Below are 15032 nucleotides of genomic sequence, written 5' to 3'. Positions count from 1 at the left end.
ATTTGTCAATCACGGAAATACCAAAAGATGTGTGGAGGAGAGATCTTGGGAAAAAAAAAAATGCCTTTCTGTGGAATCCCCTCGCTCAGTTCGAATCTTGGCCTCTAAGGACTGGGGGAAGCGGTGGCAGGGGTGAGCCCAGCCTCTGTGGTCACCACGCGGCACACCTGCACACGGGACGGGGAGGCAGCCGTTAGTGGTGCATGTTTGGGACAGTTGGGGTTCTTGCCACTTTGCTGCGGTCCCGCGGGGTGATGTCTCCTACGTACGGTGAAGCCCGTGGTTCAGTCTTCAGTACCATCGACATAGGTACTTGGCAAAAAACAGACGCCCAGGTCAATGGGACAGGATAGAGAGCCCAGGAGTGGACTCACACACATATGGCCACTCAGTTCACGACAAAGCATCCAAGAACACGCAACGGGGAGGAGACGGCCTCTTCAGTAGATGGCGCCGGGAGAGCTGGGCAGCCACACGCGGAAGAATAAAACTGGACCGCTGTCGCCCACCGGGCGCAAAACCAAACTCTTGCAGTGGATTAAAGACTCGACGCCAGGTCTTACATTTGTGATGCCTGGGATGGCTCTTGGGGGCGTCATCCTACATGAGAGACAAATGCCCTAGGATGTCACTTCTCAGGGAAGCATGGAAAAGCCGAACCACCAGAAACCGAGTAGAGCGGCGGTCAGCGGAGGCGGCAGGGCGTGGGGAGACGCCGGTCACAGCGCGCGGACTTGCAGCTGTGACAGGAGGTGTTCGGGGACTGTATGTAATAGTGCCGTACGGTACCCCTGAGAAGGGCTCAGGGTGGGTCTGGAAGGTTCTCACCGCAGGAGGGAAACGGAACCTCCGGGACCTGATGGCGGTGTTCGATGAAGCCATGGGGGGCGGGGGGCGAGGGGATCGCATCGCCCTGTGACCCTCCCATCGAGCCGTGCTACGCCGTGAACCGCATGCCTCAGCGTGGGCCGCGTCCCCCGAAGCGGGGGTGGGTATACGGACTAACCCTCTCCTTTTCTTCTTCGGGGGGAAACCTGCCCGTGATCCGAAGGTAGAGCCCTGCCCACCTGGGAGAAATGGCCCGATGGTGCTCCAGCCTGGAGCCTGACAGGAGGCGCAGGAGGCATGACACACACCCAGTGTCGACTCTGAGAGTGTTCTGGGGGCGCCGGCTGCCCTCGGCTCTGAGTCATAGGGCTGGGGCGCAGCCGGGGGTCCCGCCTATCCAGCCTGTTTCCCACGCTGCTGACGGGGATCCCCGTGCCGGACAGAATACTAATCCCCGCGGGTCCAGCCACCCAGAGAGGGGATTTACTCTCCTACCGGCCTGCAGGTTGATACCCCTGACCCCGGCCCCACAGCCTCCGCCCCACAGCCTCCCCTGTTCCCAAATCTCCAACCTTCTTCTCCTGCCTTTTGACCAAGGTGGGTGATGATGACGCCACGACATCAGACACATTTCTGCGCCAGTGACCCGTTGCCTGTCCGGTCTGCGGGTTGGGCCTTTCGAAACGAGCGCAGGGCCAGACCCGCGAGCCTGCCGCTCAGCCCCATCGCCGCGACGGGTTCATCCGTGGACACGACCTCGGTCCGACTGCAGATGCTAGGACAAGCGGCTCCCCAGAGAAGTGTCTGCTGTTGCAAAGCTCACGCCACACGGTGAGATGAAAGGCCTGGTGTCCTCTGTGCGCCTGTTGGTAGGACTGGGCAGTCGACCCGGTCGGCCTGGGGAAGGAGCGCGGCTCTCGGAGGCAGGAGCCGGGCGGCGGGCGGCCTGCCGTCACCGTGGAAGCCACGTGCGCACCCGTCCTGGCAGCGGGCGCTCCGTGGAGGGAGGCCTCGGCGAGCCTGAGCTACCCGCTGGTGGTCGGCACCCACCGGCCAGGGGGTGGCCCACCCCGGGGAGCTTCGTCGGACATCGAGCAAGCCCTGCGCACGGGAAGGTTTGCGGCCGACACGTGGCTTGTTGAGGCCAGTGTGTTTTGGGGCAGTTGTTACAGACAGTGGACAGTGGTCCCAGCGTCCCCTGCATTCTCGGACGCGACTCCCAGGCCGTCTGTGTACGTCATGGCGAGTGGAGTCCCCCGGATGTTGGCACCAACTGCACAAGTTGGGGTCAGGATGACGTCGTGCCGCTCTGGTCATCTTCAGCTGAAAGAAATGACTTCTGCTTAGCGCCGTGTCTCTGCTCTGTTCCCGAGGACTACGTGGCACGTGCTCCCTTGATGTGGCGCCTCTGGCTGCACCTGCCCGGCACTGACCGCGCACGTCCTCGCTGTGACCGGGTGGTTCTGATTGTGCGTCTCCACTGCGGGTGCCAGACCTGCGAGCCTCGGTGGGGGCCGGTGTCTCTGGGTACGTGGGGCTTCCAGGGCCGGTATGTGGGGCTTCGCCCGCCCTGGGCTCTGGCTCTGCGCCCCCCGTAGAGGTTCCTGGAGGACACATGTCGCCTTGTGTTCCTTCTGTGAAGATGGAAGCCCTGCGGCAAAGCTCCGGGCCCGTGTGGGCCTGGACTGCACACGAGGCTGTTTCTCCAGGTCCCCAGGTTGCCTCTCCTTCCCCTCAACCCTGTCGTCGGGACCCTGCCATGTCCCCAACACCGTGCCGTCTGCGAGATGTCTGTGGCCTCCCTGGCCACCTCGCCGACCCCTGCGCTTTCCTGGGACCTGGGCACTGTCTCCTGTGGGTCCAGCCGGATGCCCAGATGGTTTTGCAGGAACCGAGCTGCCCTGCCCTTTGCGGAGTCCGGGGGGTGGACGGCGGGCAGCTCCTCAGGCCTGTGTCTGCTTGAGGTGCAGGAGGCGCCAGATCCGGAGCATTCCTGATGGTGGAGACCTGCCAGTGGGTCCATGGGCGGAGGTTGGGTAGGACTCGGTGTGGGCGCGGCGGGGTGGCGGGGGCGGCGGGGGCAGCGGGGTGCACGGGCCTTGGTGCAGGACGCAGCGGGACCCTTGACCCAGCTGTGAGTGCCCCGGGGCGGGCGTTCAGGACGGACCGTGTTAAAAGGACCTGTATTTTGGGATTGGAAAAAATGGGCAATGCTTTGACTGGATTTCCATGGAGCTGGTGACACGCAAACACAGGGCGGCCGCGGGCGGGCGGGCGGCGGGCCCTCCGCTTAGGTCAGGACGGTGTCCCTCTTCACCGCCTGGAATCTGAGTTTGGAAGTCAGCGCCTCGGTCCCTGGAGGACACCTATAATTTTTTATAGTTCATTTTTATGCAGAAAGTTTTAATCTGTTCATTTAAAGACACATCGCGATCAATAATCGAGCTCAGGTACTTAAAATTAGAAACCATATCTAAAGGAACATTAGTTCCAGAAGATTTAGATTTTTATGTGCCGCTCTGGTTGGATCCTTGGCGGCGAAGGCGGAGAGCACCGCTCGGGGCCCCTCGGTCCAGGGGTGCGGCGACCCTGCGGGGAGCGGACCAGCGCCCGGGCCCCCCTCCCCTCCCGTGGGCGACATCCGCTCTGCTCTGCGGCCACTGCCCCCCGCTGCTGCGGTTGGGGGGTCCCCCTTCATGCCCGGGGACAGCCCCTCTGTCATGATGCTCCGACGTCACCTGGGCGTCCTGGGAATCGATTTTATGATGATTTCATCTGGTTCCAGAATTTTCCAAAGACCAAGAGGGTTGGGCAAAGGAGGAAACTGCCTCCCCTGGTGGCTGTGGTCTCCCGGGGCCACCACGGTGCATCCCACAACCCGGGGGGCGTGAATCAGTAGCCGTGACTTAGGTCACGGGGCGGGGCTGTGGCCCCAGGGGATGGGTTGGGACGGTGGCAGTAGCCAAGTCAGGACACTCTTCGCGTCTCCGTGGGAAGAGCCCGTACTTTGGGTGTTGTTTGCGCCCTGGTTTGCCATGTGGGTCCATGCAGGACAGAAGGAAACAGGCGAACGCGCCCATCGTCAGAGCATCCCTTTGGAAGCCTCCGTGCACGGAGTGCAATGTCGCAGGAGCTCGGGGCCTAGAGCCATCGGTGCACGCCCCACGGAAGGTGGCAGCTGCAGCAGGACCCAGGGCAGGTGGTGTCACCCTGACCCAGGCTCAGGGCCGCCACAAGAACTGAAGGGCCACACGTGCACGTCACTGTGAGGGGACCCCCGGCGCCCTGCTCTTAGGAGCAGGAGCCAACGGTACTGGTGTTCAGTGTTCCTGCAGCCCCAGTGTCGGGGGGTGGAGATGGAGACACGGGCGGGGGGGGAACCATGGGGGGCGGAGAGACGGGGGAGAGGAGGAGGGGAGACAGAGACGGGAGACGACGGGCGGGAGGGTGCAGACAGACAGAAAGGCGGGGGACACGATGCGGGGGACAGAGACGGAGATGGAGATATGGGGGAGACGATGGGGAGGGCAGAGACGGAGACACAGGGACCCGACGGGCGGGGTGGACGGGACTGGGCTCCTGCTCGGCCTGCGTGCCCCCGGTGGCCTCGGTCCAGGGTGGGGACCAGGGGCGGGCATGCACACACAGCGGGGCCGAGCGGTGTTGAGGGGACGCCCACCACTTGTAGCGGCCACCTGCAGAGCTGAGCGCGTCCCATGGGCCGCCATCGGGGGCCGGGCCTCCTGCAGGAGAGGTCTGGGAAGGGCACAGGCTGCCACCCGCCCACAGCCACCCCAGGCGGCCGTGCCCCGTGACGCTCGTGTGTGTGGGACCCACGGACGCGGCTGGTTGCACCGTGCCCTCGCGCGGGGTCCCCAGGGCCCCGGGGGGTGGCTGAGAGCCCCGTGACCCCCAGCACCCAGAGAGTTTCCCGGAGGAGGAAGTCGCCCCTCTCTCCTGCTTCACGGAAGGTGAGAATGCTACAGGGAGCAGGGGGCGTCTGACGCGTGGGGGCCAGTCCCTCTGAGGTGGAAACCGGTGCCACAGCTTGTCCCCTGGCCCGGGGCCGCCACAGCCTAGAGGGCGACCGCCCGACTCCCCTGCGCCCCTTGGTGGATCTGAGCCCTTGCAGGGCCTGGCCTGTACCTCGCCTGCCCCCGATGGCTCTGTGGCCTCCCAGGGAGAAGGTCAGCACAGGCCTGGGGGGGGGCCCGCGAGGGTCCGTGGGCCACAGTCCTGCCTCTCGGGAGCCCGCGTGCCGGGGACCCAGGCCTGGAGGGTGCACGTGGCCTGGCCGGCGAGGGGGGCACATCTGCCATCTGCCTCCGACGGGCCCGCGGGCCGTCCTGACCTCCCAGGCTTCCAGATGAGGGCCGACGGCAGCAGTGCCTGGACGGGCCGTGGCTCTGCTCAGAGGCACATGGCGCAGGGAGGGTGGCCGTGAGCGAGGCCACCGACAGGCCCTCCTCCCCCGGGCGCCTTCCCCGTCCCTCCCTCCCTCAGGCCCCGCCAGGCCGCGGCCCCCTGGGCGGAGGCGGGCGAGGGGGCTGTTACCTGGCGATCTTGTCGGTGCAGGACATGGTGACGAGCTGCTCACCCAGCAGGACGCCGTCCCACGTCTGCACCGTGCTGGGGCCCCGCACGGGGACCGTCCCTTCCCCAGACTCGATCTTCGTGCGCAGGTGCCCGCGGAGCTTCCTGACGATGTGCTTGCTGCTGTTCACTAGGAGGGAAGAGGCGGCCATGAGCAGCTGGGACCTGTTTGTGCAGGGACAGGAGTCCCCCGCCCCCCGGGGTGGTGTGGAGGAGGGGCAGGTGCGCAGGGACCTCTTGGGGGCCCCGGCACCGTGGGTGGCCGGCCGGGGAAGCACAGGTAAGTGACCCAGCGGAGGGGACTTGCCTCTGAGCAGAGGCCGCTGCACAGCTGCGCCCAGCGCCATCTCGAGACCCGGCCACGACGGCTCCGCACGGGCCCGGCACCGAGCGTCCGGGGCTCTGTGGTAACCCGGCCTCCAGCCCGGCTCCTCGGCTGCGCACACGGCGGCACGGCCGGCGGCCAGGGAGCGTGGCTGCGTTCCAAACGCTTTGAGCGTGGACGCTGAGGTCGGAGGTCCGTGGATGTCCATGCTGCGCGATGCCCCTCTCTGCACCCTTCAGCTGTGCTTGGTCCCCAGACCGTGGGGCGGTGGGGGGCTCGGGCCTGAGGCCTGTGGTCTGCAGACCCCGGCTAGATTTCATCCTGGCCCGACTGTTTTCTAGCTCCATGACCTCGGCAAGGTTACTGGTGACGGCCGGACGCAGCTCTTGTGCCCTGACTCGGGCCGCGGCCGTGCCTGCCCCCTGCGCTGCAGGGATGGGTGAGGTAGGCCGTGCACGGTGCAGCAGGGCATTCGCTACCACCCTGGGAAGCTACGAATCGTTCCCTGGGGGCCCCATGAGCCTTCGTCCCATACCCTCCCGCTCTCCTTCCCAGAGCCCCGTCACAGGCGCACGCACGTGCACACACACTGCCCACCCCATGGTTACTTGGAGAATGAGCATGAGGGAGGCCGAGACGGTCAACTTTTTTTTCGTATATTTCTTTATTGGAGTTCGATTTGCCCACATAGTGTAACACCCAGTGCTCATCCCGTCAAGTGCCCCCCTCCGTGCCCGTCACTTCTTATCATCTCTTAAAGTTCTGCTAGTTACGTCTGGCGCACGTCGCATATGGAAATGGCCAACTGCTGTGCTTGCGAATGATACGAAAACAGCACGTGAGCCCCGCGCTCCCGCGCACGTGGTGACGTGGATGGATGCTGAGGGGACTCTCTTTAAAAGTTTCTATGTAAGTTTTGAAGTCGTGGAAATAGGGTTTCTGCCCTATTTATCCTTATCGAAGGCAGCAAGTAATAACGCGTGGGTTTACAGGTGCACCTCCTTTTACAGATCTCGAAATAACTGCTGGTATGTTTTCTCATTGTTTCTGGGAACTTTAGTTCTTGTTCTACGTTTCCATAGTGACGGACATCCATGTCTTAGGGAGAAAGACGCTGTACTCCTCGCAGAAAGTGAATTTTTAAAAGGGCTCAGGTTGCTTTTTGGTCGTCAGCAACCAGGTGCTTGGCGGGATCCAATCTTGACCGGTCCGTGAGTCATCCACAGAAGGAAGAACCAAGAGGAGAGACTGAGCCCGGGTAGGCACAGCCAAAGATGTGCCACGGTGGTGATGGTGAGAGAGCCAATCCCTGCAGCTTTAGGTGGCACCAGGAATCAGATGATGATGATGATGGCCACAAGGAGACCAGGGTGCCCATAAGGAGAAAGATGATGGTGATGATGGTGAGGATGGTGAGGATGACGGCAGTGATGCTGGTGGTCATGATGGTGGTGGTGGTGATGGTGATGTTCATATTGATGAAGATGATGGTGGTAGTGATGGTGATGATGATGGTCACAAGGAGACCAGAGGGACCATAAGGAGAAAGATGATGATGGTGGTGGTGGTGATGATGATGTTAGTGATGCTGGTGGTCATGATGGTGGTGGTAGTGATGATGGTGATGATGATGCTGGTAGTGATCATCATAGATAACGGTGATGGAGGTGGTGGTGATGATGGTGGTGATGGTGAAGGTTATGGGGATGATGGTGGCAATGATGATAAAGTGAATATAAAATAGTTCCTATGACTCAAAACCCCTTGACCAAAACTTTGATTGGACCTGACTACCCTGTGCGTGTGGGGCCTTACTGGCTCCGTCAGCTTCCCGGGTCAGGCAGACTGAGAGCAGAGGACCAGTATGCCTCAGTTTCCAGTTGGTTGCAGTGTCAGGGACTGGGAGTTCTCCACGGGGATTTTCTCAGGGAGCATGGTACTTCCTTCTGCCTCTTTGTAATAATTATGGCGTCCTTGTCACTCTCCGGGTGCTTCAAATACCGTGTCATTTTTCAGACCTGGGAGGTTGCCTGTCACCACGCAAGGCTTCTCTGGGTTCCCACCCAGTGCTTCTGCACGAGTAACTTTCCAGCAAGTAGACTTTACAGGCGGTTAACGCCGTGACGGCAGGGAGTCCTGGCCTGAATAGCAGCCGGTGGGCAGGAGTTCACGCAAAGTTTTCAGGTGGATTGATTTTGCCTGAAGGGCCAAGTGCACGAGGCGCTCCTGAAAACTGTTTATTTTGGGGGGCGCTACATCTCAGGCTGCCTTTGGACAAGCGTCATCAGTCCCGGGACAGGGGGCCGCGTTGGGAGCCTTGGGGGTCTCGCGGAGCCCACTTCCTGCGGCTCTTCCTCGCCTGGCTGGGGGGTGGGGGGAGCTGACATTGGCACTGGAGGCAGAATAGGCCCCGGTCCAGCCAGGGGCTGCAGGGGACCGAATCTCCCCGAGCTGCAGCGGCCCCGGCGGTGGGGTGCGGCGTGCGTACGAGCCCTCCCAAATCCACAGAACGTTCTCGTCCACTGTTGGTATTCCAAGTCTGCGGACTCCTCCTTGTGGGCTCGGTCACCCTGAAACCTTTGGAGACGGATGATGAGATGACGTACGGGTGGTCCTGTGCTTTACGGGGTCGTTCAGGTGAGTATTGTATTTCTAGGACAGAACCAGGAGATGGAGACCGACGGCCATGGAGGGCGTCCACGGAGGGAGCGCGGCGTGTCTGAGGAGCGGTGCGTGGCGGCCGCCGTGCTGCAGGGAGGAGGAGAGCCGGAAATGGGAGACAAAGGTCTAGGAAGGGCAGATGGTGCGTCTAAGCGCCACATTACTTAGTTTCCAAGCCATCTCTGAGCAGTGTGTGCGTCCCAGAAGGTACGGCTGTGGCGCCATCCACGGTGACACTGCGACAGTGTCTGCAGCCCCTGTCGCGTGTGTCTTGGGGGGGCAGCGGCGAGCGCGGGGGGCCCCTGGATGGCCCTGCCTCCACGCACGGACCTTCTCAGCCACGGCCTGTGACTCAGTAGACGGACCCGAAGACGGGGCTTCCGGGAGGCAGCTGCAGATCTGTGACGGGGTGGCTGTGGCCTGACCACTCGAACATCCCTAACGTAGGACCAGTGGGTTGGCTCAGCACATGCTCGTGGGATACGACGTAAGCCGCCCTTTCCCGTGGGTTTTGGGGGAAGACGGAGAGGAGGATCTGCGCACACCGTTAAACCTTGGCAAATGGCAGTGAGAACTGAATTTCCCAGGGTAGTTAGAGACGCCCACGGACACGGCGTGTGCATTGGGACGTGGGGGTCGGAGGGAGGGCGGTGCCCGGGGTCTTGTCAGGGCTCCTTGCACGGGGCCCCCTCGGAGTGGTGGGGCCAACCCCATCTGCCCGGAACCCTAGGATGTGGCATCATCCCCCGTCTGGTCCCCCGGGGTGAGTGGAGTCACTCCTGTCACTCAGGCCGGGCCCCGCAGGAGCCGTACACCTGCCTGGGTGGCCCGGCCCTGTGTGCAGGGAGACGCACCTGGTCTGCGCGGGGACTGCGTGGGGGTCAGTCCCGTAGCTGGACACGTGTGGATGCTCAGGACGGCTGTGCCAGTTCCCCACCGCACCCAGTGACCGGAATCCTGGGCGGAGTGGGGCAGCGAGCAGCTGCGTGTGCGGACGCCCCCGGTGGCCCTGGATGAGCCAGGCTGCACACAAGCCCAGGAGCGCTGGCCTGCCGGCAGGGAGCCCCCCAAGCACCTCACACCCGGGGCTTCGAGTTCAGTCGTACAGACTCCGGGAGGAAGGATTACGGTCCGCGTGGACGAATCTTTTTGAGGAAACAAGTAAACCTGGGGAATTTAGACTTTTTTGAGCCACCAGGGGTCGGGGGGATGTGACATCACCAGCCACAAATAAACCTCCCTACGTGTGTCTCAGCCACTGTGCTCCTGCCGGGGGTTTCCTGGGGTGTCAGCGTCTTGGTGGGACCAGATCCCTCATCATGCACATGCTCAGTATCACTGCCCACGTCAGACAGTTGGCCTGGTGCTGCTGCTGGGACGGGCCTGCGTGCGTGCATGCGTGTGCACGCGCGTCTGTGCGTGTGCACACGTGTGATGCACACGCAAGTACAGTACGTGTTTGCACATACCTGGAACAGGCCTGTGCATGTGTGCGTGTGTGCACCCATGTGGTGTGCATGTGTGCACGTGTGTGCATGTGTGTGGTGTGCATGCATGTGCAGTACATGTCGTATGCACCTGGGCTTCTGGGACGGGTCTGCGCGTGTGGTGGTGTGTGCACCGTCTGTGCCGCGTGCACACGTCGCACCAGGGATGAGTCCGTGCCCTGTGGAGCAGCTGCACCTCCTGGAGGTGCGGACGTCATGGGACCACACAGGGAGGCGGCCTGTGTCCCGACTCTGGAACCATCACTTCCGTTGGGTGGATGCCGTGGGACACGCCCCTGAGAAGCCCCCAGAGGGTAGCTGCTGCCCAGCGCCCAACGGAGCTTGTCACCCCGAGGCCACACCTGCCACCGGCGTAGTTACACGTGAGCCGACGCGGCCGGCGCTTCTCTCCGCCAAGTTGCCCACAACGGCGAGGGACGCCGCCTGGACTGCTTGTGCCCCGAGCTGCTCCCCACTTCTCCCTCTCTGTCCCCTGCCTCCTGGGGTGTGGGCCGCCCACCGGGTGACGTGGATGGGAGCGCCTGCCCTCCGTGCCCGGGACCCGACACCGGGCCTCGGGGAGGACTGTCCCGCACAGCACAGGCCACGCGCGGTCAGCACGGCCGGGCCGGCGTGGGCGCAGTGGGTGGGGCTGTGCTTACTTACAGTCTGCCGTGATCTCGTAGGGCGAGTGCAGCCTGGCGTCTCCGCAGGGGGACGTGCTCACGTACAGGTGGAATAGCACGTTGTCTCTCAGCCGGTAGCCGCCGTCCTTGGACCGCTCGAATATCGAGTGCTCTGAGTCCTCGCGCCGCTTGCTAGGGTCACAGAGAGGCCTGGTCACCTGCCGTGAGCCGAGCGGGAGGGCGCCCACCGGCTGACGCCATCGCTCCCCAGCTGTCCCGTGTGCCCTCCGCGTGGTGCCTCCCGCCGCTGGGCCGCGTCTGCAACAGGCGGAGGCTCGTGGGGCGCAGACTCCATCTTGGGCTCACGTGTCACCGAGCCAGCTCCCTGGCAGGAGTGGCCCTGCTCTTGGGGGGCGGGGCTCGGTCCCCGGCCCCCGGCCTCTCAGGGCCCCTTCCCCCCGCAGCTGCCGGGAGTCTGCCCACAGGCCTCCCCCGCCCTCCTGGGCCTGCGGGCAGACAGTGCTGGCGCATCGGGTGCCCATAAGCACCTCAATTCTGCACATTTAGTGTGTCGTGCAGAGTGAGGCCAGTGCTGGTGACGGCCACCCCGGCCTTGGGGCCCCTTCCTCATGACCCCCTCAAACACACGCGTTGCAAGGAGGCAAGAAATGGACCTTCAAGGCCACTGGGGTCACGGTCCTGGGGGACAAATTCTGGGAAGTGGAATCCATTCGGAACTGTGGGGCGCAGGGAGACTTGGGCCCGGTCTGGGTGTCACCAGGGCTGGGAGCTGCTGGCCTGTGGCCTGGCTGGTGGTGACTGAGCCCATGGATGAGGCCCTGGAATGAGGCCCCCAGGAGGAGACCCCAGGACGAAGCCCCAGGACGAGCCCCCAGGACGAGGTCCCTGGGAAGAGACCCCAGGATGAGCCCCTGGGACGAGGTCCCCGGACTAGGTTTTGGCACGAGGCCCCAGATGACCCTCGGGATGAGGCCTGGGGAAGCGCGGGGATTCTCAGAAGTGGCACCGACAGGTGCACGGAGGCTCTCCGCTCGCCCGCCGCCCGCGGCTGGAAGGGCCTGAACGGATGGCCAGTAAGGCCGGGGCGCAGGGGGCAGCCTCAGGCCGAGGCGCCGTCCCTGTCCTCACAGCCTCCTGCGGCCAGGAATTTGGGGGCCGTGCCCGTCTCCCGGGGACAGTGGGCTTTTTGGGGGGCTTCTTTCATTCCTTCTTTGGAAAACGTAGGGTGGTTGTGGGATGACCGAGCAGAGGCTGGCGGTGGGAGGGGTGGGGTGTGGGGGCCCCTGGACGAGGGGGCCCGGGAGTAGCTGGAGCAGCTCGGCAGCCGCGGGGGTGCATGTTGCACGGGCCGCTCCCCTTCCCCCCCAAGGAGCTGTGTCCTCAGCTGGATGGCAGCTAGAGGCGACCTCCTTCCAGGGCCTGCGAGCTCGTGTCCCCCAAGCAGCTATGGGGTCCTGGCCCAGGGCGACGGGGTTAGCAGGCAGGGAGCCCTGGGAGCTGCACGGCAGGGCGGCAGGCGTGCGGGGGCGGGGGGGGGGGCGGGGCTGGGAGGGCCCTGGGGCTCCGCGTGGCCGCAGGCGGCCCTTACCTCAGGTGCAGCTCCAGCTGCGCGTACATGAAGTGCACCAGCGCCCGCCTGGCCACGATCTCTGCGTGGCAGTCGTTCACCACCAGCCCCTGGTCATTGAGGTACTCGCCGCTGATGCACTTGGTCCCCGAGGACAAGACGACCACCTGTGCCTGCCTGACGTCCAGGCCTGGGGGACAGAGAGACTGTCAGCCCACGTGTGCGGGCCGGGCCTGCGCCCCCGCCCACCCCCCGAGCCTCCCCCCGTGGCAGGAGCCCCCCACCCGGAGCCTCGCGGGCACCGTAGGCGGTGTCGGCAGGTGTGGGGGGTGCAGGCCCAGAGCACCCCGCGGCCCGGGGACCCGGGAAGCTCCCAGCAGCTCCTCCACCCCCGCAGACCCACGGGCGCCCTGAGTGACCGCAGGCTGGTTCTCGGAGGGACACAGACGGTTGGCCCCTCCCCACGTCTGTGCAGACGGTGCCCAGCCTGCCCCCCAACAGTCACATGCGAGCAGCACCGGAGGCCGAGAGACCCGGCGGCCCCCGGGGTCAGGCCGCAGATGTGGGGCGCTGAGCTGTGGGCAGCAGCCCCCCATCCTGCCACCGCCTCCCCTCATGGGGCGGAGAATCGCGTCCTCATAGACTCCGGTGAGCATAGGCCCCGGCCCCCCCAGGTGCCACCCAGGACACAAGAGAGACCCCGCGCACACTCAGCCATGGGCAGTGGGCCTGCTCCACCCCAGCACACGGGGACGGGGGGACGGGGGGACAGGGGGATGGGGGATGGGGGGACAGGGGTACGGGGGATGGGGGGCTAGAGGGGACAGGGGGCCATGGGGAATGGAGCGGGGGGGGCTAGGGGGGAAAGGGTGCCGTGGGGATGGGTGATGGGGGGATGGGGGACAGGAGGCCACAGGGATTGGGGATAGGGGCTGCGGGGCCAAGGGGCCGGGGGATGGGGGTTGCGGGGAAGGGGGGATGGGGGGACAGGGGACAGGGCTGCGGGGACAGGGGGTTGGGGGGGCCTGCAGAGATGGGGGCAGAGCTGAGCAGTTGGGTGCTGAATTTCTGGCTCTACCACGCTCACTCCCCCGCCGAAGCTGGTGCCCGTCTCCGCCTGGGGGTGCGAGGCCCAGGGCCTGCAGGATGCGCGGATGCCGGGGTCACGGGCGCGGCCTGGGCCTGGGGCAGCCACAGGGGGGACCTGCAGCACTGCTGGCCCGGGGGCGACCCTCGCAGACGTGCACCTCCGACGGGACGGGCCCCGGAGCGTCCTCCCACCCCTGCCCTGACCTTGATCGCATTTCGCGGGCACCGTCTACACTGCGGACTCCGTTTCCCGGAACTCGAGGCCAATGTGCAACATCGCGCTTCCCAGACCCATGAAAATGTGTGAGTCTCTGCGTTCGGCGCCAGGGCTTCGCGCTTTTCCTGAGGAGCCTGGGCCGGGTGGGAGGGAAGGAGCCGGCGATCACGCTCCCCCACCCCGCACTCGTGTGGGGGCCTGAGGGAGCCCTGAGGGTCCACCTCCCCCCAGTCCCCGCAGCCCTGCCGAGCCCCGGGGCAGCCATCGCTGCGGGGAGAACCGGGCAGCTGGCTTCGGTGCCTGTGGGCCTGGGCCGTGAGCCTCCAGAGCGGCGCGTCATTGTTCAGAGTGCTCTCTTTACATATGTAAGAGCAGAGTTCTGAGGTCAGACCCACTATGGTTTTTGGACTGTCTCTGCGCCCCGGTTCCCAGCCACTGACCCGGCGGAGGCCCCACGGCCTGTACGCCCCCCTCCACCCCCCCGCACTTCCTTTCCCGCCCTGGGATCCTCGCTGAGCCCGGAGCCGAAAGCAAGCCGAACCGAAGAACTGCTGGGAAGGAACCGCAGGCTGTGCGGGGCCACCGGCGCTGGGGAGACCCTGACAGGCCCTGGTTGAGCGCTGTCCACTGTGAGGACGACGACGACGCCTTGGCAGCCGGCTCCCGCCCACGTCTGGGCCTGGACGCGAGGCCCTGAGTTCGGGTTCCGCTGCTGTTCCCGGCGCCTCGTCCAGGAAGCAGAGTCCAGCCCAAGGACCTCAGTGACCTTCCACGTCTCAGCATCGGAGGAAGCGGTGCCTGTTGCCGCTCCGCGTTCTGCAGGTGCGGGGACTTGGAGTCGTGGAAGGTGACACTCACAGTTGTCTTCTTGGCTCTCGGACCTTCGCCGTCCGGGGCACGCGCGGGCCAGCCCAGTAGCACGGAGCTCTGCAGGGACGCTCCCCGCTCCTCCCGGGTGCCGCCGGCCGCTGCACAAACACTCATGGCTGTGCCTTCGCCCTCCAAAGCGCCTGGGCTCCCTGGAGTCCGCCGCGCCCCACAGTCTCCCCCTGCGGGGCGGCCCCTGTGAGACGCACAGTGGATGTGGGACCCGGTGTGGGACTCCGGTCCTGGGACATGGCTGAGGGACGGCAGGAGGGGCGTGGCAGAAGGCACAGTGCGCTGACGTCGGTGGAACGGGTGGAAACGCGTCGAGCGACCTGCCCCCGAAGCTCCGGGCCCACTTCTGTGGGAGAATCCTTCCCACCATGACGCGGCAGCCGCGGCCAAGGCCGTTTAGAGGGTTCTGGAGCCCGCGGAGATCAGGAGACCTCAAATCCTTTTCATCCTGGGATGCCTGTTTGTCATCTATTCAGGGACAGATGCCGCAGAGTCTCAGTGAAATACCAGCTGCCACGCGTGGGGGCGAAGGAGCAGTACAGTACTCGCCACAGGGGCCTGTGCTGAAGGTGCAGCAATAGCTTATAGTCAGTTAAAATGCAATACAAAAATATGATAATTATGGGCACTGAGGAGGCACCTGACAAAATCCTACAAGGATTTGGATAAAAACTCAAAAAACGAAATAGAGGGATTTTTCCAATGTGATGTTACATACACACACCACACATAGAGAGGG

General features: G+C 64.4%; 1 protein-coding gene across 2 annotated transcripts in view; it reads right to left on the bottom strand.

The window, feature by feature from the left end:
• The window catches only part of ADARB2 (adenosine deaminase RNA specific B2 (inactive)), a 339341-nt gene that overhangs the window by 14516 nt on the left and 309793 nt on the right, over nt 1-15032 (bottom strand). For both annotated transcript variants that reach the window (XM_041767012.1, XM_041767013.1), the window contains 3 exons: nt 12130-12298; nt 10561-10712; nt 5383-5551 (listed from right to left, as the gene is read on the bottom strand). In XM_041767012.1, the coding sequence (XP_041622946.1) occupies nt 5383-5551; nt 10561-10712; nt 12130-12298 (490 nt within the window). The remainder of the gene's footprint in view (nt 1-5382; nt 5552-10560; nt 10713-12129; nt 12299-15032) is intronic.

The sequence above is a fragment of the Vulpes lagopus genome, chromosome 8, assembly GCF_018345385.1.
Source record: "Vulpes lagopus strain Blue_001 chromosome 8, ASM1834538v1, whole genome shotgun sequence".
Classification (NCBI taxonomy): Eukaryota; Metazoa; Chordata; class Mammalia; order Carnivora; family Canidae; genus Vulpes; species Vulpes lagopus.
Note: the sequence above shows the minus strand (reverse complement) of the source record. Positions and strands in the feature narration are given on the sequence as shown.